Source organism: Bufo gargarizans, unplaced genomic scaffold (assembly GCF_014858855.1).
Source record: "Bufo gargarizans isolate SCDJY-AF-19 unplaced genomic scaffold, ASM1485885v1 original_scaffold_820_pilon, whole genome shotgun sequence".
In the NCBI taxonomy this organism is placed as follows: Eukaryota; Metazoa; Chordata; class Amphibia; order Anura; family Bufonidae; genus Bufo; species Bufo gargarizans.
The window spans coordinates 200,798-228,135 of record NW_025334710.1 but is presented as its reverse complement, the minus strand read 5'-3'; the positions used below and the strand labels follow the sequence as shown (position 1 = coordinate 228,135).

Below are 27,338 nucleotides of genomic sequence, written 5' to 3'. Positions count from 1 at the left end.
CGATCCTCGAGATTGTCATCTCACATTACATTCTGTCTTCAAGAACTGAACCATGAGCTCCCTGATCGGAATTCTCAGCCTCCTCTCGGCTCTTGCAGCGACAAGTAAGTTTTCAGGAAACATTATAAGACCTGAATCATCCTTTGTTTTATATTTGCTTTATTATTTATTTATTTATGTTTATGGATTTGTTCATAATAGTCTTAAAAATAATAACAATATTATTAAATAACAATACTACTACTACTAATAAGAAGAAGAAGAAGAAGAAGAAGAAGAAAAAAGAAGAAGAAGAAGAAGAAATAATAAAACTAACAATAATAATAATAACATAAACTAACATTTAACCCCCCAATGACTGGTAAGATTTTACTTCTGATCCTGTCCATAGTGCTACATAAGCTATTAAACATTGTTCTCAGACCGTTGCATCAGAAAAAATGTGCTGCCAAATAACTAATAGGTAATAAATGTCCTGATTGTGTCCCATTTCTTTAGGCTATGCTCTTTCGTGTACACAGTGTATTTCTAGCGGAGCGACATGCTCGGGTCCCAGCATAACCTGTCCTTCAGGAAATCAGTGCGGATCTGCATACACAGAAACCACTATTGGTGAGTTGTCTGATTAAGTTCAATCTTTTCTAGTGGTTTGGAGGGGTTAGACTCTATTGTAACTCAAGCTTATTCTTTGTATAAAGTTTTGTAACTTTCCAATAGACTTTAAATATTTTTAATATCCCTGTTTGCTGTCTGTGAATGGGGACCTATGGTACATTCCTGTTTACATCCATGGGCTGAAAACTAGGGATGAGCGAACTCGAACTGTATAGTTCGGGTTCGTACCGAATTTTGGGGTGTCCGTGACACGGACCCGAACCCGGACATTTTCGTAAAAGTCCGGGTTCGGGTTCGGTGTTCGTCGCTTTCTTCGCGCTTTTGTGACGCTTTCTTGGCGCTTTTTGAAAGGCTGCAAAGCAGCCAATCAACAAGCGTCATACTACTTGCCCCAAGAGGCCATCACAGCCATGCCTACTATTGGCATGGCTGTGATTGGCCAGAGCACCATGTGACCCAGCCTCTATTTAAGCTGGAGTCACATAGCGCCGCCCGTCACTCTGCTCTGATTAGCGTAGGGAGAGGTTGCGGCTGCGACAGTAGGGCGAGATTAGGCAGATTAACTCCTCCAAAGGACTTGATTAACTGATCGATCTGCAGCTGTGGATCATTGAGCTGCTGATCCTCAATTGCTCACTGTTTTTAGGCTGCACAGACCGTTTGTCAGTCTCATTTTTCTGGGGTGATCGGCGGCCATTTTGTGTCTTGTGGTGCGCCAGCACAAGCTGCGACCAAGTGCATTTAACCCTCAATGGTGTGGTTGTTTTTTGGCTAAAGCCTACATCAGGGTGAAGCTGTGACACCAAGTGCATTTAACCAGCAATAGTCTGTTCATTTATTGGCCATATACAAAATCAGGGGCAAGCTGCGCCTGTCACCAAGTGCATTTAACCCTCAATGGTGTGGTTGTTTTTTGGCTAAAGCCTACATCAGGGTGAAGCTGTCACACCAAGTGCATTTAACCAGCAATAGTCTGTTCATTTTTTGGCCATATACAAAATCAGGGGCAAGCTGCGCCTGTCACCAAGTGCATTTAACCCTCAATGGTGTGGTTGTTTTTTGGCTAAAGCCTACATCAGGGTGAAGCTGTCACACCAAGTGCATTTAACCAGCAATAGTCTGTTCATTTTTTGGCCATATACAAAATCAGGGGCAAGCTGCGCCTGTCACCAAGTGCATTTAACCCTCAATGGTGTGGTTGTTTTTTGGCTAAAGCCTACATCAGGGTGAAGCTGTCACACCAAGTGCATTTAACCAGCAATAGTCTGTTCATTTTTTGGCCATATCCCAGTCTAATTCTGTCACTAAATCCATACCGGTCACCCAGCGCCTAAATACTAGGCCTCAAATTTATATCCAGCTAAATCTGTCCCTAGTGCTGTAGCTGGGCGAGTTATTTAGTGTCCGTTCAAGCACATTTCTTGTTCTGGGTTGAAATACAATTCCCAATTTAGCAATTTCATAATTTAGTGGTTCCTGCTATATCAGAGCTATTTGAAATCTATCCCAAAAAGGGTATATAATATTGAAGGTGCACATAGGGTCATTCAGAGTAACTTCACACACACCCGCTACTGTGTATTTCCAAGTCTAATTCTGTCACTAAATCCATACCGGTGACCCAGCGCCTAAATACTAGGCCTCAAATTTAATTCCCTCTAAATCTCTCGTTACCCACCGCTGTACTGTTGTTGCTGGGCAAGATATTTAGTGTCCGTCAAAGCACATTTTTTGTTCTGGGTTGAAGTACAATTCCCAATTTAGCAATTTCATAATTTAGTGGTTTCTGCTATATCAGAGCTATTTGAAATCTATCCCAAAAAGGGTATATAATATTGAAGGTGCACATAGGGTCATTCAGAATAACTTCACACACACCCGCTACTGTGTATTTCCAAGTCTAATTCTGTCACTAAACCCATACCTGTCACCCAGCGCCTAAATACTAGGCCTCAAATTTAAATCCCTCTAAATCTCTCGTTACCGTTGTCCTGTTGTAGCTGGGAAAGTTATTTAGTGCCCGTCAAAGCACATTTTTTGTTCTGGGTTGAAGTACAATTCCCAATTTAGCAATTTCATAATTTAGTGGTTCCTGCTATATCAGAGCTATTTGAAATCTATCCCAAAAAGGGTATATAATATTGAAGGTGCACATAGGGTCATTCAGAATAACTTCACACACACCCGCTACTGTGTATTTCCAAGTCTAATTCTGTCACTAAATCCATACCGGTGACCCAGCGCCTAAATACTAGGCCTCAAATTTAATTCCCTCTAAATCTCTCGTTACCCACCGGTGTACTGTTGTTGCTGGGCAAGATATTTAGTGTCCGTCAAAGCACATTTTTTGTTCTGGGTTGAAGTACAATTCCCAATTTAGCAATTTCATAATTTAGTGGTTTCTGCTATATCAGAGCTATTTGAAATCTATCCCAAAAAGGGTATATAATATTGAAGGTGCACATAGGGTCATTCAGAATAACTTCACACACACCCGCTACTGTGTATTTCCAAGTCTAATTCTGTCACTAAACCCATACCTGTCACCCAGCGCCTAAATACTAGGCCTCAAATTTATATCCAGCTAAATCTGTCCCTAGTGCTGTAGCTGGGCGAGTTATTTAGTGTCCGTTCAAGCACATTTCTTGTTCTGGGTTGAAATACAATTCCCAATTTAGCAATTTCATAATTTAGTGGTTCCTGCTATATCAGAGCTCTTTGAAATCTATCCCAAAAAGGGTATATAATATTGAAGGTGCACATAGGGTCATTCAGAGTAACTTCACACACACCCGCTACTGTGTATTTCCAAGTCTAATTCTGTCACTAAATCCATACCGGTGACCCAGCGCCTAAATACTAGGCCTCAAATTTAATTCCCTCTAAATCTCTCGTTACCCACCGCTGTACTGTTGTTGCTGGGCAAGATATTTAGTGTCCGTCAAAGCACATTTTTTGTTCTGGGTTGAAGTACAATTCCCAATTTAGCAATTTCATAATTTAGTGGTTCCTGCTATATCAGAGCTATTTGAAATCTATCCCAAAAAGGGTATATAATATTGAAGGTGCACATTGGGTCATTCAGAATAACTTCACACACACGCTTCTGTGCATTTCCAAGTCTAATTCTGTCACTAAATCCATACCGGTGACCCAGCGCCTAAATACTAGGCCTCAAATTTAATTCCCTCTAAATCTCTCGTTACCCACCGCTGTACTGTTGTTGCTGGGCAAGATATTTAGTGTCCGTCAAAGCACATTTTTTGTTCTGGGTTGAAGTACAATTCCCAATTTAGCAATTTCATAATTTAGTGGTTTCTGCTATATCAGAGCTATTTGAAATCTATCCCTAAAAGGGTATATAATATTGAAGGTGCACATAGGGTCATTCAGAATAACTTCACACACACCCGCTACTGTGTATTTCCAAGTCTAATTCTGTCACTAAATCCATACCGGTGACCCAGCGCCTAAATACTAGGCCTCAAATTTAATTCCCTCTAAATCTCTCGTTACCCACCGCTGTACTGTTGTTGCTGGGCAAGATATTTAGTGTCCGTCAAAGCACATTTTTTGTTCTGGGTTGAAGTACAATTCCCAATTTAGCAATTTCATAATTTAGTGGTTCCTGCTATATCAGAGCTATTTGAAATCTATCCCAAAAGGGTATATAATATTGAAGGTGCACATAGGGTCATTCAGAGTAACTTCACACACACCCGCTACTGTGTATTTCCAAGTCTAATTCTGTCACTAAATCCATACCGGTGACCCAGCGCCTAAATACTAGGCCTCAAATTTAATTCCCTCTAAATCTCTCGTTACCCACCGCTGTACTGTTGTTGCTGGGCAAGATATTTAGTGTCCGTCAAAGCACATTTTTTGTTCTGGGTTGAAGTACAATTCCCAATTTAGCAATTTCATAATTTAGTGGTTCCTGCTATATCAGAGCTATTTGAAATCTATCCCAAAAAGGGTATATAATATTGAAGGTGCACATTGGGTCATTCAGAATAACTTCACACACACGCTTCTGTGCATTTCCAAGTCTAATTCTGTCACTAAATCCATACCGGTGACCCAGCGCCTAAATACTAGGCCTCAAATTTAATTCCCTCTAAATCTCTCGTTACCCACCGCTGTACTGTTGTTGCTGGGCAAGATATTTAGTGTCCGTCAAAGCACATTTTTTGTTCTGGGTTGAAGTACAATTCCCAATTTAGCAATTTCATAATTTAGTGGTTTCTGCTATATCAGAGCTATTTGAAATCTATCCCTAAAAGGGTATATAATATTGAAGGTGCACATAGGGTCATTCAGAATAACTTCACACACACCCGCTACTGTGTATTTCCAAGTCTAATTCTGTCACTAAATCCATACCGGTGACCCAGCGCCTAAATACTAGGCCTCAAATTTAATTCCCTCTAAATCTCTCGTTACCCACCGTTGTACTGTTGTTGCTGGGCAAGATATTTAGTGTCCGTCAAAGCACATTTTTTGTTCTGGGTTGAAGTACAATTCCCAATTTAGCAATTTCATAATTTAGTGGTTTCTGCTATATCAGAGCTATTTGAAATCTATCCCTAAAAGGGTATATAATATTCAAGGTGCACATTGGGTCATTCAGAATAACTTCACACACACACGCTTCTGTGCATTTCCAAGTCTAATTCTGTCACTAAATCCATACCGGTCACCCAGCGCCTAAATACTAGGCCTCAAATTTATATCCCGCTGAATTTGAATACAATACATTGGGCCAAATAATATATTTGTTGTTGTGGTGAACCATAACAATGAGAAAAACATCTAGTAAGGGACGCGGACGTGGACATGGTCGTGGTGGTGTTAGTGGACCCTCTGGTGCTGGGAGAGGACGTGGCCGTTCTGCCACATCCACACGTCCTAGTGTACCAACTACTTCAGGTCCCAGTAGCCGCCAGAATTTACAGCGATATATGGTGGGGCCCAATGCCGTTCTAAGGATGGTAAGGCCTGAGCAGGTACAGGCATTAGTCAATTGGGTGGCCGACAGTGGATCCAGCACGTTCACATTATCTCCCACCCAGTCTTCTGCAGAAAGCGCACAGATGGCGCCTGAAAACCAACCCCATCAGTCTGTCACATCACCCCCATGCATACCAGGGAAACTGTCTCAGCCTCAAGTTATGCAGCAGTCTCTTATGCTGTTTGAAGACTCCGCTGGCAGGGTTTCCCAAGGGCATCCACCTAGCCCTTCCCCAGCGGTGAAAGACATAGAATGCACTGACGCACAACCACTTATGTTTCCTGATGATGAGGACATGGGAATACCACCTCAGCATGTCTCTGATGATGACGAAACACAGGTGCCAACTGCTGCGTCTTTCTGCAGTGTGCAGACTGAACAGGAGGTCAGGGATCAAGACTGGGTGGAAGACGATGCAGGGGACGATGAGGTCCTAGACCCCACATGGAATGAAGGTCGTGCCACTGACTTTCACAGTTCGGAGGAAGAGGCAGTGGTGAGACCGAGCCAACAGCGTAGCAAAAGAGGGAGCAGTGGGCAAAAGCAGAACACCCGCCGCCAAGAGACTCCGCCTGCTACTGACCGCCGCCATCTGGGACCGAGCACCCCAAAGGCAGCTTCAAGGAGTTCCCTGGCATGGCACTTCTTCAAACAATGTGCTGACGACAAGACCCGAGTGGTTTGCACGCTGTGCCATCAGAGCCTGAAGCGAGGCATTAACGTTCTGAACCTGAGCACAACCTGCATGACCAGGCACCTGCATGCAAAGCATGAACTGCAGTGGAGTAAACACCTTAAAACCAAGGAAGTCACTCAGGCTCCCCCTGCTACCTCTTCTGCTGCTGCCGCCTCGGCCTATTCTGCTGCTGCCGCCTCGGCCTCTTCCTCCGCCTCTGGAGGAACGTTGGCACCTGCCGCCCAGCAAACAGGGGATGTACCACCAACACCACCACCACCACCTCCGTCACCAAGCGTCTCAACCATGTCACACGCCAGCGTTCAGCTCTCCATCTCACAAACATTTGATAGAAAGCGTAAATTCCCACCTAGCCACCCTCGATCCCTGGCCCTGAATGCCAGCATTTCTAAACTACTGGCCTATGAAATGCTGTCATTTAGGCTGGTGGACACAGACAGCTTCAAACAGCTCATGTCGCTTGCTGTCCCACAGTATGTTGTTCCCAGCCGGCACTACTTCTCCAAGAGAGCCGTGCCTTCCCTGCACAACCAAGTATCCGATAAAATCAAGTGTGCACTGCGCAACGCCATCTGTGGCAAGGTCCACCTAACCACAGATACGTGGACCAGTAAGCACGGCCAGGGACGCTATATCTCCCTAACTGCACACTGGGTAAATGTAGTGGCAGCTGGGCCCCAGGCGGAGAGCTGTTTGGCGCACGTCCTTCCGCCGCCAAGGATCGCAGGGCAACATTCTTTGCCTCCTGTTGCCACCTCCTCCTTCTCGGCTTCCTCCTCCTCTTCTTCCACCTGCTCATCCAGTCAGCCACACACCTTCACCACCAACTTCAGCACAGCCCGGGGTAAACGTCAGCAGGCCATTCTGAAACTCATATGTTTGGGGGACAGGCCCCACACCGCACAGGAGTTGTGGCGGGGTATAGAACAACAGACCGACGAGTGGTTGCTGCCGGTGAGCCTCAAGCCCGGCCTGGTGGTGTGTGATAATGGGCGAAATCTCGTTGCAGCTCTGGGACTAGCCAATTTGACGCACATCCCTTGCTTGGCGCATGTGCTGAATTTGGTGGTGCAGAAGTTCATTCACAACTACCCCGACATGTCAGAGCTGCTGCATAAAGTGCGGGCCGTCTGTTCGCGCTTCCGGCGTTCACATCCTGCTGCTGCTCGCCTGTCTGCGCTACAGCGTAACTTCGGCCTTCCCGCTCACCGCCTCATATGCGACGTGCCCACCAGGTGGAACTCCACCTTGCACATGCTGGACAGACTGTGCGAGCAGCAGCAGGCCATAGTGGAGTTTCAGCTGCAGCACGCACGGGTCAGTCGCACTACAGAACAGCACCACTTCACCACCAATGACTGGGCCTCCATGCGAGACCTGTGTGCCCTGTTGCGCTGTTTCGAGTACTCCACCAACATGGCCAGTGGCGATGACACCGTTATCAGCGTTACAATACCACTTCTATGTCTCCTTGAGAAAACACTTAGGGCGATGATGGAACAGGAGGTGGCCCAGGAGGAGGAGGAGGAGGATGAGGAAGAGGGGTCATTTTTAGCACTTTCAGGCCAGTCTCTTCGAAGTGACTCAGAGGGAGGTTTTTTGCAACAGCAGAGGCCAGGTACAAATGTGGCCAGCCAGGGCCCACTACTGGAGGACGAGGAGGACGAGGATGAGGAGGAGGTGGAGGAGGATGAGGATGAAGCATGGTCACAGCGGGGTGGCACCCAACGCAGCTCGGGTCCATCACTGGTGCGTGGCTGGGGGGAAAGGCAGGACGATGACGATACGCCTCCCACAGAGGACAGCTTGTCCTTACCCCTGGGCAGCCTGGCACACATGAGCGACTACATGCTGCAGTGCCTGCGCAACGACAGCAGAGTTGCCCACATTTTAACCTGTGCGGACTACTGGGTTGCCACCCTGCTGGATCCACGCTACAAAGACAATGTGCCCACCTTACTTCCTGCACTGGAGCGTGATAGGAAGATGCGCGAGTACAAGCGCACGTTGGTAGACGCGCTACTGAGAGCATTCCCAAATGTCACAGGGGAACAAGTGGAAGCCCAAGGCCAAGGCAGAGGAGGAGCAAGAGGTCGCCAAGGCAGCTGTGTCACGGCCAGCTCCTCTGAGGGCAGGGTTAGCATGGCAGAGATGTGGAAAACTTTTGTCAACACGCCACAGCTAACTGCACCACCACCTGATACGCAACGTGTTAGCAGGAGGCAACATTTTACTAACATGGTGGAACAGTACGTGTGCACACCCCTCCACGTACTGACTGATGGTTCGGCCCCATTCAACTTCTGGGTCTCTAAATTGTCCACGTGGCCAGAGCTAGCCTTTTATGCCTTGGAGGTGCTGGCCTGCCCGGCAGCCAGCGTTTTGTCTGAACGTGTATTCAGCACGGCAGGGGGCGTCATTACAGACAAACGCAGCCGCCTGTCTACAGCCAATGTGGACAAGCTGACGTTCATAAAAATGAACCAGGCATGGATCCCACAGGACCTGTCCGTCCCTTGTCCAGATTAGACATTAACTACCTCCCCATAACCATATATTATTGGACTCCAGGGCACTTCCTCATTCAATCCTATTTTTATTTTCATTTTACCATTATATTGCGATGCTACCCAAAGTTGAATGAACCTCTCCTCTGCCTGTGTGCTAGGCCTAAATATATGCCAATGGACTGTTGCAGTGGTGGCTGACATGAAGCCTGATTCTCTGCTATGACATGCAGACTAATTCTCTGCTGACATGAAGCCAGATTGTCTGTTACGGGACCTCTCTCCTCTGCCTGGGTGCTGGGCCTAAATTTATGACAATGGACTGTTGCAGTGGTGGCTGACGTGAAGCCTGATTCTCTGCTATGACATGCAGACTGATTCTCTGCTGTCATGAAGCCAGATTGTCTGTTACGGGACCTTTCTCCTCTACCTGGGTTCTGGGCCTAAATTTATGAAAATTGACTCTTACAGTGGTGGGTGACGTGAAGCCTGATTCTCTGCTATGATATGAAGACTGATTCTCTGCTGACATGAAGCCAGATTGTCTGTTACGGGACCTTTCTCCTCTGCCTGGGTTCTGGGCCTAAATTTATGAAAATTGACTCTTACAGTGGTGGGTGACGTGAAGCCTGATTCTCTGCTATGATATGAAGACTGATTCTCTGCTGACATGAAGCCAGATTGTCTGTTACGGGACCTTTCTCCTCTGCCTGGGTTCTGGGCCTAAATTTATGAAAATTGACTCTTACAGTGGTGGGTGACGTGAAGCCTGATTCTCTGCTATGATATGAAGACTGATTCTCTGCTGACATGAAGCCAGATTGTCTGTTACGGGACCTTTCTCCTCTGCCTGGGTTCTGGGCCTAAATTTATGAAAATTGACTCTTACAGTGGTGGGTGACGTGAAGCCTGATTCTCTGCTATGATATGAAGACTGATTCTCTGCTGACATGAAGCCAGATTGTCTGTTACGGGACCTTTCTCCTCTGCCTGGGTTCTGGGCCTAAATTTATGAAAATTGACTCTTACAGTGGTGGGTGACGTGAAGCCTGATTCTCTGCTATGATATGAAGACTGATTCTCTGCTGACATGAAGCCAGATTGTCTGTTACGGGACCTTTCTCCTCTGCCTGGGTTCTGGGCCTAAATTTATGAAAATTGACTCTTACAGTGGTGGGTGACGTGAAGCCTGATTCTCTGCTATGATATGAAGACTGATTCTCTGCTGACATGAAGCCAGATTGTCTGTTACGGGACCTCTCTCCTCTGCCTGGGTGCTGGGCCTAAATATATGCCAATGGACTGTTGCAGTGGTGGCTGACGTGAAGCCTCATTCTCTGCTATGACATGCAGACTAATTCTCTGCTGACATGAAGACAGATTCTCTGTTACGGGACCTCTCTCCTCTGCCTGGGTGCCGGGGCCTAAATATCTGAGAATGGACTGTTCCAGTGGTGGCTGACGTGAAGCCTCATTCTCTGCTATGACATGCAGACTAATTCTCTGCTGACATGAAGACAGATTCTCTGTTACGGGACCTCCCTCCTCTGCCTGGGTGCTGGGCCTAAATATATGCCAATGGACTGTTGCAGTGGTGGCTGACGTGAAGCCTCATTCTCTGCTATGACATGCAGACTAATTCTCTGCTGACATGAAGACAGATTCTCTGTTACGGGACCTCCCTCCTCTGCCTGGGTGCTGGGCCTAAATATATGCCAATGGACTGTTGCAGTGGTGGCTGACGTGAAGCCTCATTCTCTGCTATGACATGCAGACTGATTCTCTGCTGACATGAAGCCAGATTCTCTGTTACGGGACCTCTCTCCTCTGCCTGTGTGTGTGCTGGGCCTAAATATATGCCAATGGACTGTTGCAGTGGTGGCTGACGTGAAGCCTCATTCTCTGCTATGACATGCAGACTGATTCTCTGCTGACATGAAGCCAGATTCTCTGTTACGGGACCTCTCTCCTCTGCCTGTGTGTGTGCTGGGCCTAAATATATGCCAATGGACTGTTGCAGTGGTGGCTGACGTGAAGCCTCATTCTCTGCTATGACATGCAGACTAATTCTCTGCTGACATGAAGACAGATTCTCTGTTACGGGACCTCCCTCCTCTGCCTGGGTGCTGGGCCTAAATATATGCCAATGGACTGTTGCAGTGGTGGCTGACGTGAAGCCTCATTCTCTGCTATGACATGCAGACTGATTCTCTGCTGACATGAAGCCAGATTCTCTGTTACGGGACCTCTCTCCTCTGCCTGTGTGTGTGCTGGGCCTAAATATATGCCAATGGACTGTTGCAGTGGTGGCTGACGTGAAGCCTCATTCTCTGCTATGACATGCAGACTGATTCTCTGCTGACATGAAGCCAGATTCTCTGTTACGGGACCTCTCTCCTCTGCCTGTGTGTGTGCTGGGCCTAAATATATGCCAATGGACTGTTGCAGTGGTGGCTGACGTGAAGCCTCATTCTCTGCTATGACATGCAGACTAATTCTCTGCTGACATGAAGACAGATTCTCTGTTACGGGACCTCCCTCCTCTGCCTGGGTGCTGGGCCTAAATATATGCCAATGGACTGTTGCAGTGGTGGCTGACGTGAAGCCTCATTCTCTGCTATGACATGCAGACTGATTCTCTGCTGACATGAAGCCAGATTCTCTGTTACGGGACCTCTCTCCTCTGCCTGTGTGTGTGCTGGGCCTAAATATATGCCAATGGACTGTTGCAGTGGTGGCTGACGTGAAGCCTCATTCTCTGCTATGACATGCAGACTAATTCTCTGCTGACATGAAGACAGATTCTCTGTTACGGGACCTCCCTCCTCTGCCTGGGTGCTGGGCCTAAATATATGCCAATGGACTGTTGCAGTGGTGGCTGACGTGAAGCCTCATTCTCTGCTATGACATGCAGACTAATTCTCTGCTGACATGAAGACAGATTCTCTGTTACGGGACCTCCCTCCTCTGCCTGGGTGCTGGGCCTAAATATATGCCAATGGACTGTTGCAGTGGTGGCTGACGTGAAGCCTCATTCTCTGCTATGACATGCAGACTAATTCTCTGCTGACATGAAGACAGATTCTCTGTTACGGGACCTCTCTCCTCTGCCTGGGTGCCGGGGCCTAAATATCTGAGAATGGACTGTTCCAGTGGTGGGTGACGGGAAGCCAGATTCTCTGCTATGGAACCTCTCTCCAATTGATTTTGGTTAATTTTTATTTATTTAATTTTTATTTTAATTCATTTCCCTATCCACATTTGTTTGCAGGGGATTTACCTACATGTTGCTGCCTTTTGCAGCCCTCTAGCTCTTTCCTGGGCTGTTTTACAGCCTTTTTAGTGCCGAAAAGTTCGGGTCCCCATTGACTTCAATGGGGTTCGGGTTCGGGACGAAGTTCGGATCGGGTTCGGATCCCGAACCCGAACATTTCCGGGATGTTCGGCCGAACTTCTCGAACCCGAACATCCAGGTGTTCGCTCAACTCTACTGAAAACCCATCGAAACCTAAGAAATATCACAGTCCTACAAGTGTCTCTGGTCTAGACAATCCTCTGTGACTTAAACACTCTGGAGTCAAGATTAACCCCTTCAGAATTCTGCAATTTTTCACCTTAAGGATCAGGCCATTTTTTGCAAATCTGACATTTGTCACTTTATGTGGTGATAACTTTAAAACGCTTTTACATATCCAAGCCATTCTGAGATTGTTTTCTCATCACATATTGTACTTCATGACAGTGGTAAATTTGAGTCAAATTTACCAAAAATGTTGAAAAATTATCAATTAGCTTTTAAAACAGATAGTAATAACTCCTAAAATAGTTATTACTTTACATTTCCCATATGTCCACTTCATGTTTGGATCATTTGTAAATCATATTTTTTTTTTTTTTCTGGGGATGTTGATGTTTTTGGGGAAGGCTTAGAAGTTTAGAAGCAAATTTCCAAAACCCACTTTTTAAGGACCAGTTCAGATTTGAAGTCACTTTGTGAGGCTTACATATTAGATTACACTATATATTACACTTTGTGTGAGGCACGGTAACAAAAAAATAGCTGTTTTGGCACTGTCTTTATTTTTTGCTATTTACAATGTTCATCTGACAGGTTAGATAATGCGGTATTTTTGTAGAGCAGGTTGTTACAAATATGACAACTTTATTTGGGTTGTTTGTTTCAGTTTTACATAATAAAGCATTTTTGAAAAGAAAATTTAATTTTTTTGTGTCTCCATATACTGAAAGCCATATTTTATTTTTATTTTTTTGGGCGACTGTCTTATGTAGGGTCTCAGTTTTTTCGGTATGAGATGATGGTTTGATTGGTACTATTTTAGGGTGTATATGACTTTTTGATCGCTTGGTATTACACTTTTTGCGATTTAAGGTAACACCGTTTTATTATTATTTTTACGGTGTTCACCTAAGGGGTTAGTTCATGTGATATTTTTATACAGCAGGTTCTTAAGGATGTGGCGATATCTAATATGTATACTTTATTTATTTATTTAAGTTTTACACAATAACAGCATTTTTTAAACAAAAAAATCATGTTTTTAGTGTCTCCATATTCTGAGAGTCATTTTTTTTTTTTTTTTTTAGGCGATTATCTTATGTAGGGTCTCATTTTTTGTGGGATAAGATAGCGGTTTGATTGGCATGATATTGGGGTGTGTATGACTTTTTGACTGCTTGCTATTACACTTTTTGTGATGTAAGGTGACAAAAAATAGCTTTTTTGACACCGTGTTTATATATATTTTTTTACAGTATTCACCTGAGGAGTTAGCTCATGTGATATTTTTATAGAGCCAGGATTTTACGGATGTGGCGATATCTAATATGTATACTTTCTTTTTTTACATTTAACACAATAAAAGCATTTTTTAAACAAAAAAAAAATCATATTTCAGTGTCTCCATATTCTGAGAGCCATAGTTTTTTTATTTCTTGGGTGATTGTTTTAGGTAGGGGCTCATTTTTTGCGGGGTAAGGTGAAGGTTAGATTGGTAGTATTTTGGGGGGCATACGCCTTTTTGATCGCTTGGTGTTGCAATTTTAGTGATGTAAGGTGACAAAAAAAGTTTTCGTTTTTTGTAGAACAGTTTTTATTTTATTTTTTGACGGTGTTCACTAGAGGGGTTAGGTCATGTGATATTTTTATAGAGCTAGTCTATACGGATGCAGTGACACCTAATATGTCTACTTTTCTTTTTTTCCCTATTCTGTGCAATTTTTTTTTATTTTGGGAAAGACGCTTTTTTTTTTTTTTTTTACTTGAAACTTTAAATTTTTTTAACTTCTTTTTTCACTTTTTTTTTGTCCCACCCTGGGACTTCAACTTTTGGGGGTCTCATCCCCTTTACAATGCATTACAATACTTCTGTATTGTAATGCCTTGGCTGTAAGTGAATTACACAGTGTAATACACTTACAACTTCCTGCCTGTAAGATTCAGGGGGCTGGATCTCACAGTCTGTCACAGAAGGCAGCCACGATGCCTAAGGAAGGCATCGGGCTTGCCTTCCCTGCAATCGGGTGTGCAGCCTGGCGACCCGATGGCCACCCCGCACCCGGCAGGATACTGCACATGCCGCGGTCAGTGCTGACTACGGCAGTGCAAGATTTAATGCGCTGGCATCTGTGTTTTCACCGATGCCGGTGTATGCAGCAGGGACCTGTACCCATGCACCAGTACATGTACGTCAATGGTCCTTCAGTCACAGGCAGATATGACGTACATGTACGTCATGGGTCCTCAAGGGGTTAATACATTTTACCTGCAGTGATACATTGTAATAAAATCTAAAAATAAACAAAGAAAATCAGGACAGACTCAGGCCTCATGCATACGGCTGTTGTGTGGCCGTTCCGTGCAATGGGCACTGCAATTTGCGGGCCCCTATGCGCGGACAACATCCATGCGGCGGCAGGGACTGATCGAGACCCATTCAACTTGAATGGGTTTGTTATCCGTCCGCATCGTAAAAAAATAGAACATTCCGTAGTGCTTCAGTGGGGTTCCGTGCCTCTGTTCCGCACCGGAGTTTCGATTTGTGAACCCATTCATGTGAATGGGTCCACATCCATGATGTGGGGAGCACATGGCCAGTGCCCGCATATTGTGGACCTGATGTTTGCGGGCTGCAATACGGCCACGGCCGGGCAATGGGCGTGTGCATGAAGCTTCACAGAGGATTGTCTACACAAATCAATTTTTTTCTAATATTAACCCCTTAGTTTGTTGTATTTTGTATATTTAAATTTGCATACTATATATTCAACAGAGTAAATATTAAAAAGAAAAGGTTTGCAGAGAATCACAAATATTGATTTTCTTCTAATCTGTTCACATCTTTTTTGGCTTCACATCATGCAGCGCTGGAACAGGTTAAGCCAGTGGCAAGAATCCAATGAGGGTGAGGGGGCAATATATAGACTGCAGAATCGTCTGCCTCTCAAGTCTCTTGCTACCACCAACAGTCTTACAACTGTAACCGTCAGCAGGTGTGGACCCAATGTGCCAACTAACCAGTTTGACTTTGGGCTAAACCTAAGGGTGTTATCTTGGTGACTCCCCTTAACCCTTACCCTGGGTTCACACCTGAGCGTTTCCCAAACGCGCGTCAAACGCGCTTTTTTGACGCGCGTTTCTGACGCGCGTTTTTGTAATAGTGAACGCGCGTTTGACGCGCGTTTGTGTCATTGACTGCAGTGTCCTATGGCCACAAACGCGTGTCAAAACGCCCCAAAGAAGCTCAAGTACTTGTTTGAGCGTCGGGCGTTTTACAGCGCGTTCGTACGCGCTGTAAAACGCCCAGGTGTGAACCATTCCCATAGGGAAGCATTGGATTTCATGTCTTGAGCGTTTTACAGCGCGTTTGAACGCGCTGTAAAACGCTCAGGTGTGAACCCAGGGTAATACAAGCATCTGAACTTCGGCGCAGGAAACAACCAGGCTGCTACCTCCTAGAGTAGTGCTGGTGTAGTTGGCTGCTGACCCATGGGGGTCAGAGACACCGATGCAAAGTACCAAGGACACAGGCAAAAAACATAGTGTGAATACATTCCAAAATCAATATATATATATATTGCTCTGATTCTGCAGTTTACAGAAAAGACCCAAATGTGGCTGTAAACTGATCTATGGGCACGTGGCAGTGGTCAGAAGGAAAGGAGCACCATATGGATTTTGGAGGCAGATTTCACTAGCATGGTTTTTAGGCACCATCTTGGTATTACACTTTTTGCGATGTAAGTTTTATTTTTATTTTTTATGGCGTTCACCTGAGAGGTTAGGTTATGTGATATTTTTATAGAGCAGGTCATTACAGATGTGGCAATACCTAATATATATACTTTTTTTTAGTTTATTTTTTTTTACATTTAACACAATAAAAACACTTTTGAAACAAAAAAAATTATCATGTTTTAGGGCTATTTCACATGAGCGGATGCCGTGCAGGTAATCCACTGCGTGAAAGAGCCAAGCCGCGCTCCAGTTTGCAGAGACACAGAGCATTAACATTATTGATAATGCTCTATGCCTCTCTGATCTTTTTACTACAAAATCACAGTGAGATAAAGTTGTCACTATGATTTTGTAGTAAAAAGGTTACAGAGAGGCAAAAAAGGTTACAATCAAGTTAATGCCCGTGTCTCTGCTGTCCGGAATGGGGCTTGGCCCTCTTTCATGCAGCGGATTGCCCGCATGGCATCCGCTCGTGTGAAACAGCCCTTAGGCCTCTTTAACATGGGCATTGCAGGAAAATGCATGATCTTTTTGCACGAGGGCAAAGCATGTTAATGCGTTTTGCATGCATGTGAGACAAATCTGCATGTTTGGTACCCAGACCCGAACGCTTAATAGAGAATGTTAAGTAAATTAGGGATGGAGGGGTTAGGAAATAAAAAAAATAATAATTAAGCTCACCTCATCCACTTGTTCGTGCAGTCCTTCTCATCTTCTTTTTTCTTCTTTGAGGACCTGGAAGGAAAAGGACCTTTGGTGAAGTCACTGCGCTCATCACATGGTCCATCACCTAGCAACCATGAGTGAAAATCGCACCGCATTCGCACTTGCTTGCGGATGCTTGCGATTTTCACATAAGCCCCATTCACTTCTATAGGGCCTGCATTGTGTGAAAAACGCACACTATAGAGCATGCTGCGATTTTCACGCAACGCACAAGTGATGCGTGAAAATCACCACTCATGTGCACAGCCCCATTGGAGTGAATGGGTCAGGATTCAGTGTGGGTGCAATGCATTCACCTCACGCATTGCACCCGCACGGAATTCTCACCCGTGTGAAAGGGGCATTAGTGTCTTCAAAGTCTGAGAGCCATATTTTTTTTCAATTTTTTGGGCGATTCTCTTAGCTAGGATATCATTTTTGCGGGATGAAATGACGGTTTGATTGCCACTATTTTGGGGTGCATATGACTTTTTGATCGCTTGCTATTACACTTTTTCTGGTGTAAGGTGACAAAAAATGTTTTTATTTTTTATTTATTTACGGTGTTCATCTGAGGGGTTAGATCATGTGGTATTTTTTTAGAGCAGGTTGTTACGGATGTGGCGATACCTAATATGCCTACTTTTTTATTTTATTTTTTACATTTAACGATATGAGAGCCATACTTCTGTATTGTAATGCATAGGCTGGAAGTGTATTACCAGTGTAATAAACTTACAGCATCGGGCTTGCCTTCCCTGCCCGATGACCCTCCTGCACCCGGAAGGATCCCGCACATGCCGCGGTCAGCACTGACCGTGGCAGTGCGAAGGTTAATGCGCCGGCATCTGTGTTTTCACTGATGCTAGCGCATACAGCAGGGGGTCCAGCTATCAGTGACTGCCAGACCCTTGCAGCTGATCGTGCGGGCGCAGCTCCGATGACCACTTAGAGCGCCGTAGATGTATGACACTGGGATTTCAGACCCAGTTTCCAGCGCTGTACATATACGGCGCTGGTATCCTATGGGTTAAAGCTCAGGTGAGGAAGTGGATCCACAGCTAAATAGGAAGGTTGATCAGCTCCTTAATCAACAGCTGGGCTGAGAGGACAAGAAAAGGATTAAGGCTTAGTTCACACGGGCGTTGCGGGAAAAGGTGCGGGTGCGTTGCGGTAACATGCACGATTTTTCCGCGCAAATGTAAAACATTGTAATGCATTTTGCATTCGCTTAAGAAAAATCAAAAAAACAGAAGTTCGGGTTTGGGTTAGGTGCTGGGTAGATTGTAATATTTTCCCTTATAACATGGTTATATGGGAAAATAATAGCATTCTGAATACAGAATTAATAGTATAATAGCGCTGGAGGGGTTAAAAAAGTAAATAATTCAACTCTCCTTAATCCACTTGCTCGCGCAGCCGGCATCTCTTCTGTCTTCTTTTTTGCTGTGTGCAGGAAAAGGACCTGTGGTGACATCACTCCGGTCATCACATGATCCATCACATGATCCATCACCATGGTAAAACATCATGTGACGGACCATGTGATGACCGGAGTGACGTCACCACAGGTCCTTTTCCTGCACACAGCAAAAAAGAAGACAGAAAAGATGCCGGCTGCGCGAGCAAGTGGATTAATGTGAGTTAAATAATTTTTAATTTTTTAACCCCTCCAGCGCTATTGTACTATGCATTCTGTATCCAGAATGCTATTATTTTCCCTTATAACCACGTTATAAGAGAAAATAATAATGATCGGGTCCGCATCCCAATCGTCTCCTAGCAACCGTGCGTAAAAATCGCACCGCATCCGCACGTGCTTGCGGATGCTTGAGATTTTCACGCAGCCCCATTCATTTCTATGGGGCCTGCGTTGCGGGATAAACACACAATATACAGCATGCTGTGATTTTCACGCAACGCATAAGTGATGTGTGAAAATCACCACTCATGTGCACAGCCCCATAGAAATAAATGGGTCCAGATTCAGTGCGGGTGCAATGCATTCACCTCCCGCATTGCACCCGCGTGGAATACTCTCCCGTCTGAACTCAGCCTAACTCTTGCAATTCTGGACAGCTCACTGAGCAATTTTCCCAGTTCACACAGGGGAGAGTAGGGCAACGTCTGCGCCTGCTCGAGACAGCAACTCTGTATGTGTAAGGGTTAAATGAGCTCTTGTTCTTAAATAAATTATGAAGGAATGTGACCTGTTGTAAGAATAGACATTTGTGCATAACAAGTGACCAGTGTTCACAATCTGCGCTCCTCCGTATGTTTGGATCACAGAGAATATGGAAGGGCAGGATATATTCATTATACAGTCGTGGCCAAAAGTTTTGAGAATGACACAAATATTAGTTTTCACAAAGTTTGCTGCTAAACTGCTTTTAGATCTTTGTTTCAGTTGTTTCTGTGATGTAGTGAAATATAATTACACGCACTTCATACGTTTCAAAGGCTTTTATCGACAATTACATGACATTTATGCAAAGAGTCAGTATTTGCAGTGTTGGCCCTTCTTTTTCAGGACCTCTGCAATTCGACTGGGCATGCTCTCAATCAACTTCTGGGCCAATTCCTGACTGATAGCAACCCATTCTTTCATAATCACTTCTTGGAGTTTGTCAGAATTAGTGGGTTTTTGTTTGTCCACCCGCCTCTTGAGGATTGACCACAAGTTCTCAATGGGATTAAGATCTGGGGAGTTTCCAGGCCATGGACCCAAAATCTCAACGTTTTGGTCCCCGAGCCACTTAGTTATCACTTTTGCTTTATGGCATGGTGCTCCATCCTGCTGGAAAATGCATTGTTCTTCACCAAACTGTTGTTGGATTGTTGGAAGAAGTTGCTGTTGGAGGGTGTTTTGGTGCCATTCTTTATTCATGGCTGTGTTTTGGGGCAAAATTGTGAGTGAGCCCACTCCCTTGGATGAGACGCAACCCCACACATGAATGGTCTCAGGATGCTTTACTGTTGGCATGACACAGGACTGATGGTAGCGCTCACCTTTTCTTCTCCGGACAAGCCTTTTTCCTGATGCCCCAAACAATTGGAAATAGGCTTCATCGGAGAATATGACTTTGCCCCAGTCCTCAGCAGTCCATTCACCATTCCCTATAGTTTTGTTTTTTTTAATGGAAGTGGCTTCTTTGCTGCCCTTCTTGACACCAGGCCATCTTCCAAAAGTCTTCGCCTCACTGTGCGTGCAGATGCGCTCACACCTGCCTGCTGCCATTCCTGAGCAAGCTCTGCACTGGTGGCACTCCGATCCCGCAGCTGAATCCTCTTTAGGAGACGATCCTGGCACTTGCTGGACTTTCTTGGACGCCCTGAAGCCTTCTTAACAAGAATTGAACCTCTTTCTTTGAAGTTCTTGATGATCCTATAAATTGTTGATTGAGGTGCAATCTTAGTAGCCACAATATCCTTGCCTGTGAAGCCATTTTTATGCAACGCAATGATGGCTGCACGCGTTTCTTTGCAGGTCACCATGGTTAACAATGGAAGAACAATGATTTCAAGCATCACCCGCCTTTTAACAGGTCAAGTCTGCCATTTTAACCCAATCAGCCTGACATAATGATCTCCAGCCTTGTGCTCGTCAACATTCTCACCTGAGTTAACAAGACGATTACTAAAATGATCTCAGCAGGTCCTTTAATGACAGCAATGAAATGCAGTGGAAAGTTTTTGGGGGATTAAGTAAATTTTCATGGCAAAGAAGGACTATGCAATTCATCTGATCACTCTTCATAACATTCTGGAGTATATGCAAATTGCTATTATAAAAACTTAAGCAGCAACTTTTCGAATTTCCAATATTTATATAATTCTCAAAACTTTTGGCCACAACTGTACATACTATTTACCGGTGTGTGTGTATATATATATATATATATATATATATATATATATAATTTCCTATTTCAGTGAGAAAGAAAATGTTTGCTTTGTTTATTTTTAGTTGGAGCGAAGTCTATGTCTTTGACCAGATCATGCGCACCTTCATCTCAATGTGGCTTAAAGGGCAGTGTGGGCATACAACAAGGACATATGAGGATGAGCACTTCATGCTGCAACACTGACAACTGCACTCCTGGTCCTCCCACATGTAAGTCGTCTATTTCTGCTTCTCTTTGCCAATATTGCGTTAAAGTATAAAAAATAAAAATAAAACACTGAGGGGGGATTTATTATGAAGGGCGTTACATGTGCCAGTTTTAGAAAAATTCTCAGAAGTAAGGGTACTTTCATACTAGCGTTTTTCTTTTCCGGCACTGAGTTCCGTCCTAGGGGCTCAATACCGGAAAAAAAAATGATCAGTTTTATCCTAATGCATTCTTAATGGAGAGCAATCCGTTCAGGATGTCTTCAGTTCAGTCTTTATGACTTTTCAGTACTTTTTCATGCTGCGGTTTTATCTCCGGCCAAAAAAACTGAACACTTGCCTGAATGCCGGATCCAGCATTTTTTTTCCATAGAAATATATTAGTGCTGGATCCGGCATTCAAAATACCGCATTGACGGATCCGGTAGTCTTGCATGCGCAGACCTTTAAAAATGGGGAGAAAATAAATACCGGAAAAACGTATCTGGTATTGCAATGCATTTTTCAGACTGATCAGGATCCTGATAAGTCTGACAAATGCCTAAACAGTCAGAAAAAATGACATGCGTTTGCATACAGTTTGCCTGATCAGGCAGCAAGTTCAGGCAACGGAACCGCCTGCAGGAATCAAACAACACAAGTGTGAAAGTGCCCTAAGATGGGTAAAATTTTTTAAGAGGTACTGGCCTCTTAATAAAACTGTTCCATCTTCTGTCAGTTTGTGCACCAGAATAACAAATCTACTGTACGTGAGCGATTGGCCGGGGTAGATTTGTATTGTAATTGTCGCCAAACTTTGGTAAATCTGACAGCCATGGAAGGTCATGCTCCATTCAAGTACGCTCCCACAAACATGTCCACAGGTTGGTTATTGTTCTGACCTAGTTTATTAGTTTTTTTTCTTTTTCCTTATGTTTCTCCTGGTCCTAAATTGGCTTCGGGATGGTTAACCCTTTGAGTGGGTATGTTACTTCATCCCCTCTGTAGCATTAGGTTTGCTATGTAGATCTGATATTAATATTTCTTGATATTACAGTCCTGATCAAAAGTTTAAGACCACTTGAAAAATTGCAAAAAATCCTATTTAGCATGGCTGGATCTTAACAAGGTTCCAAGTAGAGCTTCAACATGCAACAAGAAGAAATGGGAGTGAGACAAAACATTTTTTGAGCATTCAATTTAATAAAAACAACAAATAAGTTTTTCAGCTGATCAAAAGTTTAGGACCACACCTCCAAAAAAAAAAAAAACTTTATTTATTATTTATCTAAATCTAAAAAAGGGGTATAACATACATACATATAAAACAAAACAAGCACAGTAAGGCCTCTTTCACACTTGCGTTGTCCGGATCCGGCGTGTACTCCACTTGCCGGAATTACACGCCGGATGCGGAAAAACGCAAGTGAACTGAAAGCATTTGAAGACGGATCCGTCTTCAAAATGCTTTCAGTGTTACTATGGCAGCCAGGACGCTATTAAAGTCCTGGTTGCCATAGTAGTAGTGGGGAGCGGGGGAGCGGTATACTTACAGTCCGTGCGGCTCCCGGGACGCTCCAGAATGACATCAGAGCGCCCAATGCGCATGGATGACGTGCCATGCGATCACCTGATCCATGCGCTTTACCATGGCTCCCCCGCTCCCCACTACACTTTACCATGGCTGCCAGGACTTTAGCATCCCGGCAGCTATGGTAACCATTCAGAAAAAGCTAAACGTCGGATCCGGCAATGCGCCGAAACGACGTTTAGCTTAAGGCCGGATCCGGATCAATGCCTTTCAATGGGCATTCATTCCGGATCCGGCCTTGCGGCAAGTCTTCAGGATTTTTGGCCGGAGCAAAAAGCGCAGCATGCTGCGGTATTTTCTCCGTCCAAAAAACGTTCCGTTCCGGAACTGAAGACATCCTGATGCATCCTGAATGGATTTCTCTCCATTCAGAATGCATTAGGATAAAACTGATCAGGATTCTTCCGGCATAGAGCCCCGACGACGAAACTCTATGCTGGAAGACAAGAACGCAAGTGTGAAAGAGCCCTTAGAGTGAACTTACAGTATCAACAGACTGGTACAGAGGAGGAGAGAGCCCAGTGTCTGAGGGCAGATGCTGCTCAGGTGGCTGTTTAGTGGCTGAAGGGTTATTGTAAATTGTAGGATTCTTTGAAAAGTTGGGATCTCAAGTTGCTTTTGAAGGTTTGAAAGGTAGGGGAGGGTCTGATCTGCTGGGGTAGTGGGTTCCAGAGTATGGGAGATATGTAAGAAATCTTGTAGATGATTGTACAAGGAACAGACAAGAGGAGAACAAAGAAAGAGGCCATCTGAGGATCCAAGATTATGTGTGGAGATATATCGGAAGAGTAGGTCAGAGATGTAAGGATGGGGCAGATTGTGGATGGCCTTATATGTTGTTGTTAGCGTTCTGAACTGAATTCACTGGGAATTTGGGAGCTAGTGAGGGGATTGGAAGAGGGGAGAGACAGAGGAGAAACAAGGGGAGAGATGTATTGGCAGCAGAATTGGAGATTGATTAGAAGGGTGCAAGAACGTTAGCTGGGAGGCCACAGAGGAGGATGTTGCAGAAGTCCAGGTAGGAGATGATGAGAGTATGCACTAACACACGGACCAGCTGCTGTGAAACTACAACTTCCAGTATGCAAACATTCTTGGCTGTTCTAACTCCCATAGAAGTGAATAGACCACTTTGGGAGTTGTAGTTTCAGAACACCTAGAGTGCGGGGGTTGCTGATATATGCACTAGCATTTTAGTTGACTCAAGGTTAAGGAAGGATTTGGAGGTGGCAGGAGGTGGTAAGAGCTTGAACGTGTGACTTGATACCTATGTAACCCCCTTAATTGTAAAGATTTTGTACTAAATGACTAGAGGTGGGATGTTGGTCCAGAAGTTTATTCTTATTGCGATGTTTGAAGTCAGGAAAGATTATTAAATTTTTCCTATGATAAGGAACATCTGTTTTGCTTCATGGTGGGTACAGTATTTGTCTTCCATGAGATCATTGCAGGATAATGGGTTGAACCACATGCAGCGTTTACACAGAGTTCAGGAACTTGCTCTTACACTCTTGCTTAATAATTTCTTAATACATGTGATGAATGACCACTTTCCCTGTGTCCTGATGGGAAATATGGAGGTTCATATGTGGTTCTTCTAGTAATACCTGTGGTTCATACATGGAAAAACATTGTCATGTAAATGTTAAAGAAACCAATGTTCTTTATATTTCTCTCTTTCACCTGTTTTCTTCTAGTTCCAACAACAAGTTCTACCCCCAATGGACTGGTCTGCCGATCCTGCATCTCCGCTGACTCTACCTCGTGTAACACCGATGATACAGTACAATGCACTGGGGATCAGAATAGGTGTCTTCTTATGACAACTCAAGTGTCAGGTACAAAAATTTATTCTTTTCCGTCTGGCATCACACATCTCGGGATTAGGCCTCATGCACACAGCCGTTGTTTTGGTCTGCATCCGATCCGCATTTTTGGTGGCTCGGATGCGGAACCATTCACTTCAATGGGGCCACAAAAGATGCGGACAGCACACATCCGTTTCTCTGTTCCATGGCCCCAAAAAAAAATATAACCTGTCCTATTCTTGTCCACGCTTTGCAGACAAGAATGGGCAGGTATATTAAAGGCCGCCCGTTCCGTTTCGCAAATTGCGGGGTTTGTAGACGGCAAAAAAAGGAACGGTTGTGTGCATGAGGCTAACAGTAGTAGGGAAAAAATGATTTTCCTGCCAAATTATCTAGGTCTTTGCTGTGGGTAAAAAAAAAAGCTTGAAGACTGATATAAAAAATATCCTAAATAAACCTCATTTTTTAAAATAGTTTTATAGAAAAATGAGAAAACTAAATAAAAAATGCTCAGGTTAAGGAATCTTCATATACACTCACCTCAAGAATTATTAGGAACACCTGTTCTATTTCTCATTAATGCGATTATCTAGTCAACCAATCACATGGCAGTTGCTTCAATGCATGTAGGGTTGTGGTCCTGGTCAAGACAATCTCCTGAACTCCAATCTAAATGTCAGAATGGGAAAGAAAGGTGATTTAAGCAATTTTGAGCGTGGCATGGTTGTTGGTGCCAGGCGGGCCGGTCTGAGAATTTCACAATCTGCTCAGTTACTGGGATTTTCACGCACAACCATTTCTAGTGTTTACAAAGAATGGTGTGAAAAGGGAAAAACATCCAGTCTGCGGCAGTCCTGTGGGCGAAAATGCCTTGTTGATGCTAGAGGTCAGAGGAGAATGGGCCGACTGATTCAAGCTGATAGAAGAGCAACATTGACTGAAATAACCACTCGTTACAATCAAGGTATGCAGCAAAGCATTTGTGAAGCCACAACACGCACAACCTTGAGGTGGATGGGCTACAACAGCAGAAGACCCCACCGGGTACCACTCATCTCCACTACAAATAGGAAAAAGAGGCTACAATTTGCACGAGCTCACCAAAATTGGACTGTTGAAGACTAGACAAATGTTGCCTGGTCTGATGAGTTTCAATTTCTGTTAAGACATTCAAATGGTAGAGTCCGAATTTGGCGTAAACAGAATGAGAACATGTATCCATCATGCCTTGTTGCCACTGTGCAGGCTGGTGGTGGTGGTGTAATGGTGTGGGAGATGTTTTCTGGGCACACTTTAGGTCCCTTAGTGCCAATTGGCCATCGTTTAAATGCCACGGGCTACCTGAGCATTGTTTCTGACCATGTCCATCCCTTAATGACCACCATGTACCCATCCTCTGATGGCTACTTCCAGCAGGATAATGCACCATGACACAAAGCTCGAATCATTTCAAATTGGTTTCTTGAACATGACAATGAGTTCACTGTACTAAAATGGCCCCACAGTCACCAGATTTCAACCCAATAGAGCATCTTTGGGATGTGGTGGAGCGGGAGCTTCGTGCCCTGGATGTGCATCCCTCAAATCTCCATCAACTGCAAGATGCCATCCTATCAAAATGGGCCAACATTTCTAAAGAATGCTATCAGCACCTTGTTGAATCAATGCCACGTAGAATTAAGGCAGGGGAAGGCAAAAGGGGGTCCAACACCGTATTAGTATGGTGTTCCTAATAATTCTTTAGGTGAGTGTATATGCTTCACTTTATTTTATTTTATTTTTCATGTTTTTGCCATCCATTTAAGGCTACTTTCACACTAGCGGCAAGGACCTCTGGCAGGCTGTTCTGTCAGGTGAATAGCCTGTCGCATTCATGCTGATGTTAGTGAACGTGTGCCCCTAAACTGCTGCTCCCCATTGACTATAATGAGGGTGGGGCAGAGTTCCGGTGGAGGCATGGCAGCCCACGGCGAGAGGCTGCCGGAATAAATGTCAGACATGTCGTAGTTTTATTCCGGCAGCCTCTCACCATGCGCTGCCGTGCCTCAGTCGGAACTCTGTCCCCACTCCCATTATAGTCCATAGGGACGGATTGGCAGTCCGGGGGCACACGTTCACTAGCGGCAGGATGGATCTGACGGAACAGCCTGCCGGAGGTCCGTGCCGCTAGTGTGAAAGTAGTCTTACACATACAAAAAAAAAAAGTATACGTTAAACGGAGGATTCAGACATGGCATCTGTTCACTATAGAGTTCCATTGTGTAAAAAAAAAAAAAAAGGTATTTTTTTTTCTTCCAGTACTTTGCAGGATACAAGAACATGGTGTGCTGCGTTTTATGATTTTATTTATTTTTCTAACGTATACGTCAACCACAGGCATAGAACATGAGGTGAACCCAGCTTTAATGTTGTGTTAAATGAAATTGTGTCTTTTTCAGGATCAGCGTCAGCTTCAGCAGCCATTCGAGGGTGCGCAACAAAGTCCATCTGTGACATCGGCAGCCAGTCCGTAAGCGCTGGGGGAGTGACAACCGATGTTAAGTTTATCTGCACCAGCGGTGGTCTTAGTGTCCATAACATCGTCCTGGCTCCGGCCATTGTGTGACTTCTACTGCTGAAACTGTTCTTCTAACAGGGATTAAGGATCTTTGGATGAATGAAGCCAATGGAAGCAAAAAATGTGTTCAGTATAGAATATTTTAAACCTTGGCTAGAAAATATCAATGTGCACAAGTAATTTAAAAAATTGTCTTCTGCATCTACTGTGTTTCATTTTGTTGTAATTTTACTTTTGTTTTACAAACCGAATCTATTGATATTTACATTATTTTTTTTGAATAAACTAATAAGTTACAAACCAAGATTTCCTCAGCAATAATTAAGTAAATGTAATGAGTAATGTATCTACACAATACTAGGGAAGCTGTGATTCTTCATATTCATTATTTTTGTACATTATATTTAACATGCATCTATTCTGTATATAGACAGGTTTCTACATAGGCTTATTGCCAGCACAGCAACCCAACTGCATTCTGCTGCAAACGATGAGCAACTAC

At 44.3% G+C, this 27,338-nt stretch overlaps 1 protein-coding gene across 1 annotated transcript; it reads left to right on the top strand.

Annotated features, from left to right (window-relative positions):
- On the top strand, positions 1-27,117 carry LOC122924116 (phospholipase A2 inhibitor and Ly6/PLAUR domain-containing protein-like). Its single transcript, XM_044275043.1, has 5 exons — positions 1-104; positions 499-612; positions 20,758-20,904; positions 24,169-24,309; positions 26,718-27,117. The coding sequence occupies exons 1-5, from the start codon at positions 53-55 to the stop codon at positions 26,882-26,884; spliced, it is 621 nt and encodes a 206-aa protein (XP_044130978.1). The 5' UTR covers positions 1-52; the 3' UTR covers positions 26,885-27,117.
- The last annotated feature ends 221 nt before the right edge of the window (positions 27,118-27,338 follow it).